We start from the raw sequence: 20868 nt of genomic DNA on the forward strand, positions 1-20868 counted from the left end.
GCCTGCGCCGCGCGCCCCGATGACGGCCAGGACGGCGTCATCGGGGAGCGCGGCGCAGGCGCACGGGAGCGACCGTTAAACGTCTGTTCTCGCTTCGCCTCTCATGAGGGCCTGGCGCGGGCTGCGGCGGGCCGTCTCCTCCGCCCTCTCCTCCGGCGATGGTGCGGCCCCCGGCGGGAGGCCTCGGAGGCGGGCGTGGGAGACGTCGCTGTCGCCGCTGGAGCGGGTGAGGCGGCTGCTGCCGCCGGAGGAAGCGGCGGCGGTGGGGCGGTGCGCGGCCGCCGCTCAGGCTCCCCCTGAGGAGGAGGAGGATGCGGCGGCCGCCCCTCAGGCGCCTCCTGAGGCGGCGGGAGCACGTCCCGGCCCTTTCCGCGCTGGGGAGTTGGCTCTGGCGGAGGTGCGGAGGAAGCACAACACGACACTGAAGCTGTTGTGCCGGCTGGCGGCGGGTTCGGTGTTGGCTAGCCCCGGCGGCCTTCTGCCCCACCGCGACATCATCGGGCAGCTGCCCGGGCAGATGCTGCGCACGTCGGCCGGGGCGCAGCTGCTGCTGAGGCGGCCCTCGTTGGAGGAGTACGTGCTGCTGATGCCGCGGGGGCCCACCATCGCCTACCCCAAGGTACTGGCTGCTCACTGGGCTGGCTGGTGGCTGGGAGGTCACTGGCTGAATCATAGAATAGTTTGGGTTGGAAGGGACCTTTAAAGGTCATCTAGTCCAACCCCCCGTCCGTGGGCAGGAACATCTTCAACTAGACCAGGTTGCTCAGAGCCCCATTCAACCTGACCTCGAATGTTCCAGGGATTGGGCATCTACCACCTCTCTGGGCAACCTGTTCCAGGGTTTCACCACCCTCACCATAAAAAATTATTTCCTTATAACTAGTCTAAGTCTACCCTCTTTTAGTTTAAAACCATTCCCCTGGTCCTGTCACAACAGGTCCTGCTAAAAAATTTGCCGCCATTTTTCTTATAAGCCCACTTTAAGTACTGAAAGGCTGCAATAAGGTGTCCCTGGAGCCTTCTCTTCTCCAGGCTGAATAACCCCAACTCTCAGCCTTTCTTCATAGGAGAGGCATTCCATCCCCCTGATCATTTTCATGGCCCTCCTCTGGACCCACTCCAACAGCTCCATGTCTTTCTTGTGCTGAGGATTCCAGAGCTGGACACAGTACTCCCGGTGGGGTCTCACCAGAGCAGAGTAGAGGGGCAGAATCACCTCCCTCGACCTGCTGGCCACGCTTCTTTTGATGCAGCCTAGGATACGGTTGGCCGCCTGGGCTGCGAGCGCACATTGCCAGCTCATGTCTAGCTTTTCGTCCCCCAGTGCCCTCAAGTCCTTCTCTGCAGGGCTGCTCTCAATTCCTTCATCCCCCAGCCTGTACTGATACCGGGGGTTGCCCTGACCCAGGTGCAGGACCCTGCACTTGGCCTTGTGGAACCTCATGAGGTTCACACGGGCCCACTTCTTGAGCTTGTCCAGGTCCCACTGGATGGCATCCTGTCCCTCAGGTGTGTCAACCGCACCACTCAGCTTGGCATTGTCTGCAAACTTGCTGAGGGTGCACTTGGTCCCACTGTCTATGTTATTGATGAATCTCACCCTTAGTTTCCAATATTAGTAATGTGCTGTGTTTTGCTCACCTGCAGGATATAAGTGGTATGTTAATGATGATGGATATCCACCCGGGAGACACCGTTTTGGAAACTGGCAGCGGGTCTGGCGCTATGAGCTTGTTTCTGTCAAGAGCAGGTGAGAACCTGGTTTTAGAAAACATAAAGCAGCACAATTCCCTTATCACATGTTGCCTTTCTTTTGACCAGATACTTATGGTCTGTTCTTAAAAGTTGTGCTGCAGTTCACATGTTCATATATAGTTTGTGGACTTAAAGGAAAATTACATCTGTGCCAGAGCCAGTGCAGGGACTGCAAACTGTTTTGACTGTATGTCGAGGGCCATAGTACAAAGGGTTACCAAAGGCCCTGCAGAAATCTGAGTTTCACCCATCATTATTGTTGGCTTTGGCTTAACTGTACTAGACTCTTTTTCCGATCTCTTGCCTTTCTCAGTTCCTTTTCCTCATCTTGGTGGACCACGTGAAAAATCAGATTCCTGGGTACCAGTGAAAATGCTTATGTGGACACACACTGTTATTTTTTCATGTTATAGCTAGCCTGGTTTGATCTAGGTCTCAGTGCTTTAAAAGGTAGAGAGCCTTTGCACTCAGCAATGTGAGTGAAGGTGAAATCTCACCCTTAAACTTCATCTCATCTGTAGGTATCCTGTTAGTGGACCACATTTCAGAGTAATTTGATTTATGGGCTCCTGATAGAACAACTTCCTTAAGGAAAGAAAAAACCCAAACCAAAACAAAACCCCTACAGTTGTTTGCTGTAATTACTTTTGCACATACCTGAAAAATAAAGCACCATTTGAATTGGTTTTCAAATTGTGTTTGGTTTTATTTAAATATATTTCTGCTACTGCAGAATACTGCAATATTAAAGGACTTTTGAGGGTAAAGATGGGAACCTCATCGTTCTGAGGTTGAACTGACACAGCAGAAAAGCCCAAGTTGCATATCCTGAAGGCTTATGTTCAAAGACAGGGTTTGTGGGCAAGCCACCATCAGAGTAACTGAATACCTGGGGGTGCCAGCAGTGGTCACTGAACCTGAGAAGCACCCCATATCCTGAGCTGCTGTGAAACCTCAGCACTAACATTTCTTTTTTACTATTTTCCAGTGTGTGTTACAAAGCATTGTTATAGACTATGCTGTCTTTGTGAAATGTTTATGGTTTGGGCTGCCTTTGTGGCTGTACGCTGTATCATTCAAAAGTTCAAGATAGAAAATGTTTCAGTACTCGTGCTTACAGCCAGCCAAGTATCTATGGGAAGTGATGCTTCCTCTTAAATTCTTGTGAGGGAAACAAACTGAACAAATCAGCTGCTCTTTTTGTTCAAGTCCATTAAATAACCTTAGAACTCGAGGGCAGCGAATTAATTTTCTCTTACTCTGCCATGTAGCAATGCTGTATATCTCTTGTCCCTTGGCACGTGCTCCAGGATAACAATACAAGGCTTTTTAGAAGCGTGAGTTTTTTTGAGGAAGTTTAGTATTCAGCAAGTATGTTACCAGTGTCATCGATCCAACCCCGTTCTAGGATGCCCGGTCATACTGCTGAGGATCACATGAGGAATTAGGAACGGTTATTCTCAGTGAATGGTACAAACTAGAGTGCTGAGATCATCAGGAGCTTAAAATTGGTGAGGGCGTGTAAGCAGCAGCAAAGGCAATCTGGAGGGTCCCCTACTGAGATGAAAAGAGCAGTTTGTTCTTCTTAGTCCTTTGTCCTAGCTGCAGTAATGTCCACCTGGCATACTAATTCAGGTGAAAACACTTATTTTAATGATCAGCCATTAAGCACAGCCCCAAGATCACTCAGCTGCAGGTGGTCTTGATATATATTGGGCCCAGGTTTTGAGGTCAGCAGTTGCACCTCTCCTCCCTCTCCCTCCTTCTGCCTCCTACTGCTATTCCTTAGTTCCTTCTGATCATCTTTCTGCAGTAAACTAGGATTTTTTGTAGTTCTACAATGGGGTTTTGAGAATAGTTGGGATTATCCTCAAAGCAACCATTGCTGATGTGGGAGGTAGAAGCTGAAGGAACAGAAGACGAAAGTCAGCACTTCTGTTTCTAGAGATGCATTTGGAGAGAGGAGAAGTAAGAGTCATTAGCTTTTTCCCATCTGCCCCTACAGGCAGACCCTAAATCCAAAGAAAGAGATTGAATACCTGATGTTGGCTAAGGCAAAAGTCAGCTTTTGATAAATACAGCAAATTATTTTCTGCCTTGGATATTCAGTCCACTGTGGCCTTTTCATACAAACACACCTGGACCTACCAGTTATTCCTCTCCTTTTTCAATCTTGTCCAATTGGTTCCTTCTGATCACTTTAATTTAGCTGTAACTGTGCCGAGTTGGCAAAATCGTTGGCATCACCAGATTGCTAACCCTGTCCATGGGAAGAAAGCAGTCCTTGTGCGCCAGTTCAGTTCTACCTTGAGGAGAGGGAAAAAGGTATGAGATTGTATTGCTGTTTTCAAATTTATTGAACTTAAATCAGCACCAAATACAGACAGTGTTAGTCACAGTTTAACACAATTTGGTGCTGACCCAGAAATAAATAGATTTGATTTCCTCTTTCCTAATAGTGGCTAATTTTGCCACCATTAAATACAGTGATACCCAACAAGAAAGATAGCTGCTACACAGGTAAATGCTGGAATTTAAATCTAGTGGGCACATTAAATCTAGTCCATGGAAGTATTTAACTTCCAAAATGCTCATTGATTTAACAGATTTCATTAATCTCCTCTCTTCGTCTTACTCGCAGTTTATGTGTTATTTTCCGTTCCTTTAGTCTTTCCCAGAAACTACTGACATGCACAGGACAAAGTTAAGACTGTGACAAGAATATGGCGTTTGCCATGACTTCGAGATCTTTGAGAACTGGAAAATATGATGTATGCAAACTTGACATACTGCAGCTTCACAATAATGAAGAGTTTTGCCTAGCTATTTTAACTACTTGTCCTTATTTTTCCAGAAGTCAGTTTCTAAATGTAGGAAATTTTTGGAATGAGCAGAGGAAGGAATAAGACTGACCCCAGTGTGAACAATTTTATTCTTCCAATATTTCCAAACTGATAATCCTGAGTAATAAGGAGTTGGTGCTGCGATTCTGCAACTGCTTAAGGTGATCAAAGGCAATACTGCTGAAGCGCTCCCTCTTCACATGTTGGCTCTGGCCTCTGTCTGATCCAGGGTGAGCTAGATCAGGGGAGAGACCCATCCCTCTTTTGTTCCGTTCTCTGAATGGATTCACAGAGGGATCACATAGGTGAGGAAAGGAGCCTGGTGACTCCAACCTAAAATGGCTTAAAAAGTCACAGAACCTCACCTGCTGAGCTGCCGATTGCTGAAAGCCACCTTTGCCCATTAAAAAGTAGCAAGGAGAAGGAGAAGCTAATGGTGTGATAGGCTTGATAAATTAGAGTAATACAAGGATAGAATAATACAGCAATGCACATGCTGCTGTCTGTGACTGGATATCCTGGTAACACTTCCTTTATGAAGAATATTGTGTATTGGACTCATACGCTAAATTTCAGATAGTAAATTTATACTTAAAAAAAGTAATAAAATAATGTATTGCAGTTACAGACAGTAACAGGAAAATAACACAAGCTTGTGTAAATCAAAGAGTTGATTGAAAGCTTGTCTATGGGGCTGAGATCAGTGAGCAGGTGTGGGGGTTTTCTTAGCCCTTCCCCAGCCCTGAGAAGGGACAGGTGAAATAAAAACTATGCATGGAAAACAGCAAACTTTTGTAAAAATGAGGATTGTCAAAAAAAATTAAAACCAGCAGTTTCAAATCTTATTAACAACAGAAGCAGTCACTTTATAGCAGTCTGTCAGCTTTATAGCATCTGTGAGTAGTGACCCATGTTGCAACTTTTTTGGCTGGTACCTCTGGTAGCTGTAGCAGGAGAATCACAGACGGATAGGGCCACAGATGCTCGTTGTCCTTTGCTGCAGGAGTTACTTCGGGAGGACATCTTGGGAACAATTTGTACTACTGTAACTATGCTTTATTGCATCTGTGGGTTGATGGATTTCAGTCTGTGAAAGAACTAACCCAGCACTTTATCTGCATATATTTGTTTTAAATGTAAAGAAAAAATAAACTGTAATTGATTGTTTCGTATGATTATTTCCTGAAGTGAAGTTGAGATTTAAAGGTGTACTTCTGTCATTTACTATGCTACTTTTTCCTAAATTCTTTATTACAGGGGGAGGAAAAGTAGTAAGTGCAGTATCTTTTGTTTGTTTTCAGTTGGGCCCAACGGACGTGTTTTAAGTTATGAAATCAGAGATGATCATCATAATTTAGCTAAGAAGAATTACAGGCACTGGCGTGCTGCATGGGAAATAGGACATATGGAAGAGTGGCCAGATAACGTGGATTTCATTCTTAAAGACATTTCAACAGCTGCTGCGGATATGAAATCTGTAACACTTGATGCAGTAAGTCAAAAAAATGCCCCCATTTGACATTTATCTTTTCTGCATAAATTAAAACCACTAGTGCTCACACTCACAGCGGGATTCCCATATCTAGTTTAACATGAGAAAAAACAATCAGAACCTCATCAGTGAAAGAAACGTGATTTTTTTTGTCGGATTACAAGTATTTTCAAGGTTTCAGTTACAGTTTCCCAAATGAAAGAGGGATATGGCTGTAGTACAGAAATACTACAATTAATCACTGCTGTCTTGTAGGCAAAGACAAACTTACTGTCTTGTATTTTGGAGAAACAGATATTTTTGTATCTAACTAAGGCATATATTTCGAACATTAAATTTAAAAAAAATACATAAGCTTATTGAAAATATAAATATGTCAACACTTTGCTATCAGCTGTACAGAACGCACAATGTAACTAAGGCCTAAGTTAGACTAAGGAACGCTCTTGCTTGCTCTCTTGTCCTGCTTTTTATATCCAGATTTTGTAAAGGGAGACGTGCGGGGGAAAACAGCTAGATGTTAACCACTCTTCCGTGTAAAGCAGACAAACTACTTACATTAACGCTTCAAACAAACGACAACAGTGTTAAACGGTTTGAGCAAAGAAATAAAATATATAGCATAAAAATACAAATTTTAAAACTTTAAATGTAACAGTCCACAGGAAGGATCAGAGATTGCATATCCCATTGTTATACAGTTTGAATAGTTTTCTAGCAGAAGATGGATAAATTGCTAAAGACAGAAGTTTTATAAATCTTGAAACAAACAGCAAGGTAGACATTGAGACTGTAGTGTAATCTTTTCATGATAAAGATGCACTTGAACATTTATTTTTTTTACATTTGAAAACTAGATATCCAAAGGTGTTAGTAAATGTAATCTTCAGAAGTTTTTATTAATGTCAACATTACGGAATTTAATTAGTATGAGGTTTAACGTTAACACAGGACTACTGCATTGGTGAAATGCTACTTGCTGTTTTAATAGAAATTCATTTGGAAGTGCAAGGACTTTGTTTTGTAAATGTGTCGATGTCATGTTTCTCTAAGGTTTTGAGAGGCAGTAATAAAACTGGTTTGTGATTATATACAGCTGTTGTATGCATTCATTTGTTTTCTCAAGTGTTGTTATGGAAAAAAAAATTACAGATAATGTTAATATTTACTGGGAAAACATATATATCTTTCTCCTGCAGGTAGTTCTGGATATGCTTAACCCTCAGTTGGCTCTGCCTGTTGTACACCCAAGTCTGAAACAGGGTGGTGTGTGTGCTGTGTATTTAGCAAAGTGAGTATTTACCTTCTGGCGCTTGCGCATTTATTCAGGCATCACCTAACATTGTTACAAAACCAAACATCTTTCAAAATATTCATCCAGCGTTAATGAAATGTTTAACAAAATTTTTTTTTTTTCCCCATGTAATTTTTTTTGGTGAGTTGCACTCAGTATAAATTACACTTGGCTGAATCCTTTGGCCTTTACTTTTGAAACTGTCATTATGGTCAGTGGAAGTTTGCACTTAATGACATCCTCAAAATAACTGTATTCTTTTCCAATTCAGTAGTCAGGTTGCTAGGTCCTTTACCCTAAAATTGAAGGACTTGTGTAACCTCAGGTAAAGAATGTGACAAAGGCAGTAGAATTGAGACTAACGGTGTATGATTTGAGTTTTCGAAATACTACTTTATTCTTTGCATTTCTTCAAAAGCATCACACAGGTTGTTGACCTTTTAGAGAGAATACGGACCTGCAAGCTCCCTTTTTTGTGTGAAAAGATCGTTGAGGTAACTCATAGAAATTGGTTGGTACTCCCTGCTAAAATCAAGAATTGCAAATCAAGCCAAACGGTGGAAACTCAAGAAAATATTGAAGAACCACCTCAAAAGGAACACGAAGAAATCCACATTCAGGATCAAGTAGTTTTTAAAGAAAGTGAATACAATGGTAAGAACATTGTTGCTGATGAGATATCCTGTTACTGCAATTTGATAATCCAAGGATAAAATGAAGGCAAAGTTTGTAGGAAGAGGTAGTATTTTTTTCTTAGGTCAGCTGAGATTGTTGTGAAGAATAGACAAGCTTCTGGACAGCCTAGACCTTGTCAGGTTTGAAAAAGGATATGTCAATGGTTATTTAAATATCTCATTAAAAATCTAGACTAAATAGAAAATAAATTGCAGTCTGCAAATAAAGAATGACTGCCCTTCTACTACTGTTTTCAAATTTTTATTTTTTAATAAAATTCAGTCCTCTATACTTGTCCTGTTGTGCTTTAGAGGACCCTGATGGGCTTAAGGATTCCACAGTTACCAGTGTGCTCTGTTTTGTAATCCTGCTGTTCTGGCAAATCCAAAAAAGATGCCTCATACTAGTATAGATTTGCAAAATCCATAGTAGAGCAAAGAGGTCTGAACGTAATGAGAGGTGACAACTGAGCACTTTAACAGAAGCAAAAAGAAAATGAAAATATGTCAAGGAAAAATAATCCATGCGTATTGGCAACTCTAGTCTGTGTGTATGTTTTAAACTTGTTGGAAAGAATTTAAAAAAATTTATTTCTCACAGAATCACTTTCTGACAACACTGAAACATACTGCTCGGTGCCTTATGTTGCTAGACCATCTTATTGGCAGGATGCTCATTCAGGTGAGACACTTGGAAAATGTTTTTTTATCTTAAATGTTTAGTGGTATTTTATTTTCAAAAATACTATTTTTTGTACTAGCATTTGAAATGTTACTATATCATGAAATCATAAAACTTATAATAATAAACTAATCATTGTATATTGAAATACTGAAGTAGTAACTTGTTTTGTTTTTCAATTAGCATTCCTTACCAAGCTGAGAAAGTTTCGACCACCGCTTTCTTGATGCTGCTCAGATGTTAGCTGCTAATTTGAGTATTATATCAGAATAAAATAAAATGTTACAAAGTAGCTGCTACATTTTGCAAGTTGTGTAACTTTTAAGTAATGACTGCTTTGATTTCTAGTGCATATGAAGTTGGAAATCCCACCTACTATTTAAAGGGAAAAGTTTTTACAGACTCATCAGGTATGGTGTTGCTATACAACACAGGTTGTTCCACAATGCAACGTATGTTTCTGTCTCATCTGGTGTATTTCATTCTTCATTGCTTGTAAACCAATCCATGGATTTGTCTTGGTTCAAGGTGCTACCTCGTCTCCTTTTGCTGGACAGGCTCTGACAGTCTACCAGAAAAAAGGAGAAAAAAAACCAGTATGAAAATAATGGATCAAAGTCTGCCCTTTGAAATGCAAGTGAAGCAGCTTCTGACTTCACTGGCTGCCAACTGGTGGCTATCAGTTTCTTTAAGAACAGTGTTCTTAAAGCACAGCTGTAAGAGAAACTGAAATTCACTGAATTTGGCCTCTTGCTAAAGCTGTGCTTATTTTAAGAAAAAAACTGGTTGTTAACATGTATAGCTTTGGTTCACTTCCACCAGCCATGCTGAAAGTTGCCTGGTTATTTGTGAACTTAATATAAAGCATTCTCAAATGATCAAAATAAACACAATTTTTCCTGACCTTGTCAGATATGAAAAACAATATCTCTCAGGTAAATGCAGATTTAAAATTAAGTTTTCTAGGGTCTCACATAAGTCTCCACATAAATTTAATGTGTTAAGCATGTGGTGATGTTTATTAAATGACCTGTTGTGGCCACCTGACTTGTTCTGTATCTCAAGGAAGATTCAAATGCCAAATTTATCAAAGTTGAGGGATCCCTTGAGAATCATAGTTGTACTGAAGCTGTCAAAAGCAATAACATACAGTAGTGAAAATTTGGGTATTAGTGAGAACATATACAAATAAAAAATAGAGCTATAAATAACTGTAACCCTGTATTAAATAAGTATACTTAGAACTCTGCGGTGGTTAAGCATATGAAAGTATCTTTGCAGAACTGAAGCCAGAACAGTTCCCCCAGAAGTTTACATCTCAAGTGTGTTCCACTCTTAATAATAAATTAAACAACGAGCGTTTGCCCCATGACTGCTGTATGTAACGGAGGCTTCTCATAGAAAGGCTCAGGACGTTATTTTGAGTAGATTAATGTGCAAAGATTCAATTACATGAAACAATTTTCACAATAAACTCTTGTATTGTTTTCTACTTGTACCCTAATCTTAAGAGGAAATCTTGTATAAACTCTGTCAACAATTGAAATACACTTAAAGGAAAATGTGAATTGTGATTTAACATACATCCAAACTGATGACAGCAACTGAGAGCCTGCCCTCTCTAAAAACAGTGCTCTCAACAAGAGCACTTTAACTCACGTAACACATGCTCTTTTAACTCACATGACACACGCCAGTATTTTTACTGTTTCTTCTAGCCAATCCTAAGTGTTTAAAATAGGATTCTCGATTTAATTTATAATGCAAGAATAGTAATAAATGCCTAAATAGACTGGAACAGAACCCAAAATCTACCATAGTAGATGAAGGTAATTTGAAAAGACTCAGAATATAAAGCAGTTGGTACTTCCAGGAAATCAAGAGACAGGATGTGAAAATGAAACTATGGCAGTAAAAGCACAGTTCTGCCAAGGTAACTCCAGTTGTAATAGGGATTTCTGCTAACAGAGATCACATCTTGTCATACCAGGAAGGACACAGTAGTCCCTACAGTAGTCTGAAGGGCAAATACCACCTCAGTTGTCTAAACTAATTGAAAATTATTTGCAATATTAAACCATACCTTGGCCATAATAAAAAGAAGAGTCAATGAGCATTTTTTCAGTTGGAAAGGTGTCCTTCGAATTCTGGGATGAAGGTAATTCCATCATCTCCAAAGTTGCAGTAGATGAGGAGGAAGATGATGATAATCCTAGTCGTACAAATCTTCCTTTCTTACCACAAAGCAAGCAGTCTGTAGGAGTAGCACTAGGTCCTCGGGGCAGCTGTACTTCATCATCATCGTAGTTTCTCACAGCTCCGCTGTGGTGCATAGAACGTTCTCGCTGCCATACATAATGTGTTGGAGCAATAGCCATCACCTATCGGAACAGCCATTACATCAGAAACCGTAAAAATGACAGGAAAACATACAGCTGAAAACAAGGGATCCAATTCATGTATGGCAGAGAATTAATACTATGTAGTTGAAATGGGTATCATCTGTTATCTGTCTGCTTCTGTCTCACGAGGAAGTTTGCTACCTTAAGCACGAGTAAGTGAACCAGTTATGAATCAGATGTGGAAACACAACAGTTTACATCCTTGTATATTCACATGAATCATCACAAATATCAGCTTATGCTTTGTATGTTGGGCCGAAGGTGGTGTCTTTTACTAACTACTAAACATAAATTAGATGGATCTTCTGGTTCACAACGTCACTGAACTAATGACCATTGGAAGCTGGGAGGGTGTGCTGGGAAAAGCATTCTACACTTGCCTTGTTCCTTCTACTTTTCCCATAAGCATCTAATCCCATCCTCAGAGATGGGATTCTAGAGTAAACGAGATTTTCTTTTCCACCAGCTGTAGTAAACATTATGTTCTTAGAACATGTCAGGGTTTTTCCAGACAGGTACATTCCACCTGAAAAGTAAGGAATGTCTTTTTTTCCTCTTAGTATGTTTGAAAAATGCAGGTTGTAACACTGCATTGATAGTAGAGAATGTTAAAAGTGTGTCCTTCTGAGTTTTTTTTAAATGCAGTGAAAAACCCTTACCTTAAAAAGTCAGTTGAAGTTATATTACTGATTTTGAAGGGATTAAAATTTCACCTGAGGTGCTGGGATTTTTATTTTAATGTTTTACTTGTGTACAGACTTATAATTTGTAAAGCAAAGACACAAAATTATTTCTAAAGTGAATGAAGTGAAACAACCAATGGTAAATTTTAAATAAAAATATTTGCATAAAGCAGAAAGATTCTAGTCAATAAAAACTTCACTTTTAACAGTAGTGTAAATGTAAAATATTCTAGTTTACCTTTAAAGCAGTTTCAAAGAATGTATTTTAAACGTAGAAGAAAAAAAATTCATGGAGGATAAATGGACCATTACCTTGTAGCTGCATCTTTTCTTTCCCATGGCTTGCCTACGCACTTTAGGGAAGAAATTATTTGTATAGAGCTAGATTGTTAGCAGGTGTTAATTGTTGTAGTTTCAGCATCTACAATATTAAAACCCTCCCTACCTCTTCACAGCAGCGTCTGCTTACAATAGCCCTGTAGTCAATTCTACTCCATAGTTGATCTCTTAACTTTAAGAAATCAGGGAAGAGTTTTCTCCAGGCTTTTCCCAAAGCCCATGGGAAAATGTCATACTTTGATTCTTCATCATCTTCCTCAACTGTATTTGCCAGATACCTTCAAACATATATATGTTTGTATCTGTAAATGTTGTTCAATCTTAAATCACTGTATTAGTATGATTTCTAACATTAAAAGACATAATATTGAAGTAGTTCTTTTTCCTGATATTGTGAGAAAAACTGCTAACAAAATACAGCCTTCTCAGGAGTACAGTATTTTCTTAATCAGAAAGTTCCATGTGTATCCTTTGGGTAAATAAAAATGTAAGCTATTGTAAAAAATGCTTTACCCTAAAGTCTCCTAAATGAGTAGATATGCAAGAACTAAGATATCCTGACAACTTTCTGCAAACTGGCAAGATATCCTTGCACTAAAATGAACAGTTTCTGACTGATTCTCTAAGTAAAGCTTAAAACTATCTTATAAAATTTTAAACTTTACATTTTCTACTTCATGGATTTTAGCTATTCTTGGAAAATTATATTGCTCACATTAAATTAGCAGCAAACAACTAAATACAGGTCTACCTTCATGTATAAATGAAAACCTTAAATGACTTTTTTAATGTCCATATTTCCCCCTTCCTTCACTACGTGCTACTTTTGGTTCTGCGTCGTCTTCTCAGACAACAGGAAAATACTTACTTTCTCTGGATTCATCTGATACCAAACTCCTGTTAATCATACCTGAAAAAATTATGACTTTTAGTCTCCTCCCTAATTTTCCTAACCCCGATATTCCCTCTAGTCCCAGTCTCACCAGACCCTTTGTCCCTTTCTAATCCTCTCGCTCTTCTGGTCTGGTTTTTCTCCCTTCAGTGGAGTCAGACAGCTTCCTCCTCCATGCTCAGTGGATGCTACGCAGAATACCATTTACAGCAGAGGAAACAGCTGTCTTTCTCCCTGCACTAGTGTGCAAATCAGAGCATCCGAGAAGCGCTATTACGGAAAAAGATGACCTGAGCACCATAACACTATGAAAGAAAATGCTGAATCACTCTGCAGGTGTAGCCAAATATGGAGAGATTATATAGGCTTGGTAAAGACAGATTACTGATTGCACCTCTGTTTCAAAGTACAGAAATTTTAGAACTGTTCAAAAAAGTTCTCAGAAATTCTCTAGCAACATTTTTACAGTTGACTTAAATCATGTTGACAGAAACTTTAATAAAAAGTTACTCCCGAGGTGCGTATCGTGATGAAACATTTCAGTACAAATGACTTAAAGGCTGGCAAAGATATAAAATAGGGTCTTATAACAGGAAGTGTGAGCCACGTATGTGTTGCCATGTATTGTCCTGCATAAATTTCTTGTAATGCTTAAAAAAGTTCACAGATTGACAGTTTGGTAGGCAGAATGCCACGCTATGTATCACAACACCAACGCAAACGTCCCCTCACTGCTGCTCAAGCTTGTTCCACACAGGTGGTCATCAGAGGAAGAATGTTGAATTTGCACTATTTATATATAGTATGTAGATTATGTTTCTATACTTCATATAGAACCCAAACAACTACACACTCATTAAAGAAGTCTCATTGTATATCATAATTATCAGTGGCATAAACAAAGAAATAAAATAATGCAAAGTTTATCCTAATAAAACCTAATAAAACCAGATAATTGAAAAGTACTTACAGAGCGACAAAGAAATTGATTCTGGTATGCTCCTTTATTGTGAAGTTAGCCCTCTTGAAATAAACGAAAGTCATTGCCAAGAGATACTGTTTTAAAATATAAAATGTTACATTCATTATTAAGTACCAATACATTATTTCAGCATATCATTTCCTAAAACGCTTTGCACATTTATCTTGCACCAAGATATTTTGGTCATTTCTATCAATGAGGAAAGCATAAATTGAGTTTCTTGAAGCTTCCATATGAACACATTAGAAGAAAATTATGGTCTGTATTTGCATTACAGTATCAAGTGATTAAGAGCAGATTTTTCACTCAATAAATGTTCTATTAACTAAGAGGGAAAAACACTTACCTTGTCTGCAATTTTACAGCAACAGTCCATCCAAAGGAAGTCTTGGATTAGATCATCATCTGCAACAAAAGAAATTGTAGCATTTCAAACACCAAAACTGTTTTTGTTAGAAAGTATTTGTAAATAAATAACAGGTGGTCCTTTTATTAAACTAAATAAAAAGAAAGAAGCTAAACTCAACAGTAGAGAACAGAGAAACTGAAGGGAGAAAGAGATGAGGTATGAAAAAGCTTAAGCGACAAAAGACGACAAACTACCAGAAAGGCAAGGTGGAAAATCTAGTGACCGTATTTCATTCTCAGTAATAGCAAGTGAAGGTGAAAAATCACCAGTATTTTTTCTATTTATGTAACTTCTTTCTGCGCTAAGTGGTTCCATTTAATAGCATACCGTTATTTCTGATGAACCATAGACTGTTGAGGTCTCTGCACCCTGATTACCTGACAGCCCTTATAAGGCAATACTTGCCTGCTGTGGTCAGTGCATCACTGTCTGTGAACATGTACTATAATAGTATTACAGCAAACTCTGATTCACTCCTGTATTCAAGGTTCAAATAAAAACCAAGTGTAGTCTTCTACTATTACTTAATCTCTTCGCTAAATTAAATAAATACAAAACTTTGTGTGAAACAGACACAAATGCGAAAGAGATGCTACAACTCCTCAGATTTTCTTCCCATTCCACTTCTCCCCCTAAATGTTCATTCCCACAATAAATAACATGTTTGTAAGACTGGGAGTCCAGCCTTTTTTAAGCCTTGTGAAAACAAGGTGTACATTGTTTAACATGTACTTGCTGAAATATAAGAGAAAATAGAAAGGAAAGGGAAATGATCATAAAAGGAAGTATCATACCACCTTGGTTTCATTTGTAATTTAAAAAGATACTTTTCATCAGTTTGGTAGCACTTCTTGTATTTTTAACTTAGGCATTAAATATTAATGCACTAAAATATAACAACAAAATACATTTAGACAAAGACATGGCCATGAGCATATAAAAAGCACTCCCAAAATTACTGAGTTTAGAAAACATACTTGCTTCATAGTTTTCTACTGTTCAGTCAATACATTGATATCTATTGTTATTAACCTACCAAATAGTTTAAAGAAAGCTGTCATTTCCTGACGCTGAATAACTAGACATGGTCCCTTTGGACATCTATATTTATGACTAGGAACCTTTTTTTCACAATTTTCTTCATGGTCTTTAAAAGTAGGCCGCTTTAGTCTAATAAGGTTTTTTTGCTGATATGATCTGGATGCACTCGATTTTACATGAACAGTGACAGTGGGAGGTGTCTGACACACCAGATTGTGTCTCATTTTGGTAAGTAAAGGTTCCTGTTAAAAAAGAAGAAGAAATTAACTACAAAAATAGTCAGCTTCAGCAATCGTTCTCTGTATTTCTTTTGTTCAAATGAAGCGTTTCAGTAGAGCTTGTATGTCAGGTGATACAAAAATTAATTGTATCAGTACTAATTATCAACGTCTTGTGCCCTAAGCCAACTATGTAATTTCTTTAATTTAGTTCTAATTTGATAAAGCTCTTTTTCAGCGGAAGGAGCCTTCAATCTTTCTTTTTCCATTTAAAATTTTGAAAAATTGAAAAAATCCTTTCCAGAAGTTGCCGTCAGACCTTCATAGCCCTACACACTTACTTAGATCTACCAAAAAATCTCCATTCCTCCCCTCCAATTTGTGATTGTGTATTTTTAAAACAACATTAATAGAATTAATGCAACAGAACCGTAATTAAGCCACGTAACATTAAAATTGAAGTCTTGAGCTCTTGATTTTGTAACATTTGGTTATAGCCATTGGGAATAAAAACTTATCCCTCACGTAGGACATACCCCGAAGGGATAACCAAGGAGATTAACCTGAGGTGTTTGTAACTGTAAAAATCAAGAAGATACCAAATGGAGCGTGAGGAAAGGTATTTTTAGACAGGAGCAAATGCATTTACTCCTTCAGTAGGTCCCTCCACAGAGCACAGGGCTGCCCGAAGCCAGCTCACAGCAGCCCACCTGGCTCTCCAGCTCCTCGTTAGCTGCCACATTAAAAAAAAGCCAAAACAAAAAAACACAAACAAAACGCAAAAGCCCGTCACGTCTGGATGCGATTACGCTCTTTTGGTTCCCAGCAGACGGGGCTGCACCCGCGGCTGCCCGGCCCGGCCCGGCCCGCTCTCCTCAGCGGCCCTTGCAGCGAGCCGCGGCCCCACGGCGCAGCCCCCCCGCGCCCCCCGCGCAGCTCGAGATGGCGCCCTCGCAGCCAATCGGAGCGCGCGAGGCAGCTGCCTCAGCCAATCGGACGGCGGGACACTCTTACCTCCCCACCCTCCTGCTGCCGCCTGGGGGCGCTGGTCTGCGCGGCTCCCACGGAGCCCGCCCCGGGCCCGCCAGCCAATCAGAGAAGGGCACCGCTGTTGCTAGGCGGGCGGGAAGGTGAGCGCGGGCCGGGCGGTCACCAGGTGCCGGGCAGGCGGGAGGGGCCGGGTGTAGCCCTGCTGCCTTCCGCGTCCTTCATCGCGCGTCCTGAGCCGCGCAGTGCGTGGCACACTGACCTCTTGGGTCCAGAAAGCTCTAAGCTAATGTCGTAGCTCCGTGCGATGACGCGATTCTCGTCAGGCACGCGGCCGGGCCGCGCGGGGGCGTCTGAGGGCATCGCTTTCCCGCGCAAGACGAGGCGAGCCCCCACAGTGGCGCGTCCGGTCGGTGTGGGTGTGTGGACCCCGGGACGCGTCTCCTTTCCACGGTGCCGCCTCACCCTCGCCTTCCGAGGGAGCGTTGGGTGTGAGCCGTGCGCGGCCGCGGCCCTGGCGCTGCCGGCGGGGCGTGAGGGGAGAAACGGGGCCGCGCCGGGCAGAGCGGCTGCCCGCGGCCGAACGCCCCTCGTCTGCGGCGCCGCCGTTGCTGCCGTTGCGCTTTCCTCTACCATAAGCTGTTCTGAAACTTGACTTCCATCTCCCAGCTGCCCAACGACATTGTAAAAGCCTCCTTAAAACCTCTCCGCAGGATGATAAACATCTCCCCGGGAGGCACAGGACATGAGGGAGGAGGCATACCTAACTTTAAAGATCGCTAAAAATACAGGTGCAATATACCCTGCTGTTACTTTTCCACAATTAATTAATTTCCACAAGCAATTAATGCATGTAGTATTACGCAATTAGACTAAGGCAGTAGTCTAATTGAAGTAATAAGAATTAAAAACTCCCTTCGCTAGTAAGATTCAGTGGGAAATCTTATTGTTGTCTTTTGTTACAAGAGCTAAAGATTTATTCTAGGAAGATGGGAAGAAATACATCCAATTTCGTTGTTTCCCCCTGTACAGGCCAATTAAAGTATAACTAGTCTCATTTGTTATGGTAATGTGAAGAGAGGCCTTTTTACTCCTTCCTCATCTTCTATTAATAATTTGCTAGATTTCTTTATTTAGGTGCTCTGAGTTAGTGAGCGTATTCAGGGAAAGGTCATACCAAGTTTCTGATCATGTACTCAAGAGAGAAAAAACGTACCAAGTGGTAAATCTACGAACTAACAACATCTCTGTATGGAACAGGCTGAAATCAGGAAACTTGGCGTTGGAGCGGAGATAATACCAAACACATCAGTTGGGCAAAAGTCTGTTTGAGGTTCTCTCTTCATATACATGTGTTCAGGTTGAGTTACCCTGCATTAAATTTTTCTTTATTTTTGCATAATAGTTTTCATCTAAGGAACTCAAAGCACTCTTCAATTAATTACCATTCATTTGATAACTGTGGAAAACAAAGAAAGGGTAAGTTACAGGAACTTCCATATAACCATCTAAACCATTCAGACTAGGAAACAAGCTTCTGTCTTTTTTTTTGCCCTACTGCAAAACATAAAACTGCAATGATAGTTGTGAAGTGCATGCATTCTTATTCTTTACATCTTCACATTTATATTCCTTGGCTTATCAATAAAAAGCGGCTTACAATGTAGATTTTTATCCACACAGAGCTTTCCAGGGTTTGTATGGTTTTTTTCCTGTAGCTCTCCCCTTTCTGAAATATTTTTTTGAGCTGGTGGTTCTGCAATGAAATATTAAAAGGTTCTTTTTTTTTCTTTCTTTTCACTCTCCGAGATCTGTTACAATCAAGTTATTCAACAGGTACTGTGACTCTCTAACCCCTGTTGTACTGTCCCCTACCTTCCAAGGCTATGCTCTGATACAGACCAGCTGCATAACCTTGGCTCAGACCGAAGTTGTTAGAAAAAGCTGTGAGGAAGTCTGCAACTTTACCTTTCTTTCCTTGCAGGACTCTACAGACTGAGGTAGGATTGTTGTGAAGGGGATGACTCAAGGATTCAACTTGGAAACATCATGAAAAAACATCAACGTGGAAAGGCTGATGCCTGAACACAGTGACAATAAGGAAACAGAACTTCACCTGAGTCTAAATCCTCTGAATGATATAGTGGACTTAATGGGTTCTCAACTTTGCGTATTATTAACTGCAGTTTTTAGAAGGTTGAACAACTCATTCAAGAGTATCTGGAAGAATGTAGTTTTCCGATTCCCAGGTAGCTCGCTGGACATCAGGGGGCACTGTTTCACCACGAGGAATTTAAACTGGGACACTGGCATTTGTGTAGTCTAGTACACTGGATTTCATGTTGTGCTTAATTCCTAATCCTTCCTATAGGTGGACATTGACTCAATTCAGCTACTCTTCATCTTTATATGTTACCACAGTTTGAATTTATTTTTTTATTTTTATATATGTGTGTGTGTATATATATATAAAATGGATAAGACCTGGGTTGGAAAGACCTGGGATTCTTACAAAATCTTAATTTTGTGGGGAGGGGGAGACTTCCATAAATGTACTGGAACTCAATTATATGAGATATATAGTTACATAGATACCCAGTAGCTGGTCCAGAAAGGCAGCTGCAGAGCAGTTTGCTTCCTTTAAACAAAAAAAAGGACTTAAAATTTTTCAGTGATTGTTTACAGATAGATTAATAAGCATCACTGAAGAAAAACACAGGGCTAGTATTTTAATAAATTATATTTAGGATATACATACTTTTTTTTTTTAATCTTTTAATATTTGTGAGGTACGAAAACAAATGCCTTTGGTCTCTGATATCCTTTCCAGTGAACTTTTTGTTCTTGTTTAAGAAAAATAAAGTACCATAGGAAGAACACTTGGTATTTTTTTCCAAAGTCATGAAGAAGAACCATTAGTTCTTTTAAATACAGATCATTGTTCATAATAAAATACGTATTTTTCAATTATAGACTTTTCCTACTTATTGCAGAATGTGAAAAAAAAAAGTCTGTCTTCCCTGTAGAAACAACTCCTGACTTTGTCGGGGGGAACCCAGACTCTCAGACAAATATGTTCTAGATGAAATGCACGCAGGCTGAGAGCTCGATTCCTAAAGACCATAACGAAACTGAAGCATTCATCTAAAAAGCAAACTGAACATGCGGTTAACTCTTTCAGAATAAAGGGTGTAGCAAGTCACACAAGTTTCAGTAAATTAAAAAGGAACAGATAAACCACCTGAACCCACATCTATCACCAGAAACCTGTTTTTTACGTGGGAAGAGAGAGTAAGGATTTAGATGAGTTGTGTGAAACAAATCATTATGGCATCATGGTGCCTGGGCTAGGACTAAGCATTACAGACTGAATATGGCTTACCTGCAAGTAAGGATACTGGAAAGGCGCCTTACAGCTAAATCCTTGCTTTTGACAAATGTTACAGTATGATCAGAACTAAAAATGGTCCAGTGCCGCTTAAGTATATGTCATTGATGGATGGATGGACAGGAAAATTGTTTTCAGCTTTGTTTACTTGAAAAGAACTTCTAAGCATACAGCAGGGGTTTCTAATACTTAAGCCCAAGAACAGCTGTAGTTATTCTCAGGTACTGAGAAATTCAGAAACTAGAAGAAAAAAATTATTTGGGAATTACCAAGAAGTGTACTGACTAGATTAATACAGCAAATGGTAAAAGAATGTGAAGGCTGCCAGCAAACACAGTGCATGTTTAAACATGCTGCTTCTGCATACTTCAGAACAGCCAAGTACTCTGCAGCAGAAAATCTAAAGTACTGGGGACATAAGTTTGAACTTGCTATTCATTTCTACTGTAAATAGACTGTTATACCCTGTATGAATTTAACTAACTCAAAGCAGGCAGTGGAAGCCTTTAAGATTTATTTTTAAGGATTTGCGCTTCTGTGCTAGTTGTAAATGAAATGGTCTTATCTGAAGAGTTCCAATTACTCTGTCAAAATAAATAGATGAGATGGACTACGTTAGGTCTTCACCATCATGTCACAAAATGGCAAGTGAAGAAAGATGTATCTCTCAACATCAGTAACTCAAAACTCCGAGTGCGTATTTTACATTAAAGAGAAAGAAGATGAACTGTGCAGTAGTCCTTTAAGTGTTTTTTGAACCTTCTGATGTCACCCACCATATTCTAAC

General features: G+C 40.1%; 2 protein-coding genes across 4 annotated transcripts; one reads left to right on the forward strand and one right to left on the reverse strand.

Moving 5' to 3' along the window:
* The first annotated feature begins 4 nt into the window (after positions 1-4).
* Positions 5-19660, forward strand: TRMT61B (tRNA methyltransferase 61B). 3 transcript variants are annotated; one of them, XM_075147310.1, is made up of 7 exons: positions 5-619; positions 1648-1750; positions 5900-6090; positions 7290-7381; positions 7803-8038; positions 8660-8740; positions 13207-14034. In XM_075147310.1, the coding sequence occupies exons 1-7, from the start codon at positions 104-106 to the stop codon at positions 13365-13367; spliced, it is 1380 nt and encodes a 459-aa protein (XP_075003411.1). In that variant the 5' UTR covers positions 5-103; the 3' UTR covers positions 13368-14034. The 3 variants fall into 3 exon arrangements, with proteins under 3 accessions (XP_075003411.1, XP_075003413.1, XP_075003412.1); XM_075147312.1 differs by lacking the exon at positions 13207-14034 and adding an exon at positions 18678-19660 and having other exon boundaries at positions 19-619; XM_075147311.1 differs by lacking the exon at positions 13207-14034 and adding an exon at positions 8924-10238 and having other exon boundaries at positions 19-619.
* On the reverse strand, positions 8646-15712 carry SPDYA (speedy/RINGO cell cycle regulator family member A). Its single transcript, XM_075147313.1, has 6 exons — positions 15484-15712; positions 14385-14443; positions 14027-14112; positions 12271-12442; positions 10824-11121; positions 8646-9308 (listed from the first exon to the last, which is right to left on the reverse strand). The coding sequence occupies exons 1-6, from the start codon at positions 15710-15712 to the stop codon at positions 9220-9222; spliced, it is 933 nt and encodes a 310-aa protein (XP_075003414.1). The 3' UTR covers positions 8646-9219.
* Positions 19661-20868: the final 1208 nt, after the last annotated feature.

Source organism: Calonectris borealis, chromosome 3 (assembly GCF_964195595.1).
Source record: "Calonectris borealis chromosome 3, bCalBor7.hap1.2, whole genome shotgun sequence".
In the NCBI taxonomy this organism is placed as follows: Eukaryota; Metazoa; Chordata; class Aves; order Procellariiformes; family Procellariidae; genus Calonectris; species Calonectris borealis.

Excerpts from the sequence above, each read along its gene's own strand:
- TRMT61B (XM_075147310.1), top strand. The coding sequence starts at position 104 with ATGAGGGCCTGGCGCGGGCTGCGGCGGGCCGTCTCCTCCGCCCTCTCC. Across the intron at positions 1,751-5,899 it reads CTTGTTTCTGTCAAGAGCAG|TTGGGCCCAACGGACGTGTT; the intron begins GTGAGAACCTGG and ends GTTTGTTTTCAG. Across the intron at positions 7,382-7,802 it reads TGTGCTGTGTATTTAGCAAA|CATCACACAGGTTGTTGACC; the intron begins GTGAGTATTTAC and ends TTTCTTCAAAAG.
- SPDYA (XM_075147313.1), bottom strand. The coding sequence starts at position 15,712 with ATGAGACACAATCTGGTGTGTCAGACACCTCCCACTGTCACTGTTCAT. Across the intron at positions 14,444-15,483 it reads AGCTTTCTTTAAACTATTTG|ATGATGATCTAATCCAAGAC; the intron begins GTAGGTTAATAA and ends CTTTTGTTGCAG. Across the intron at positions 9,309-10,823 it reads TTCTTTTTATTATGGCCAAG|ACTGTCAGAGCCTGTCCAGC; the intron begins GTATGGTTTAAT and ends TTTTTCTGGTAG.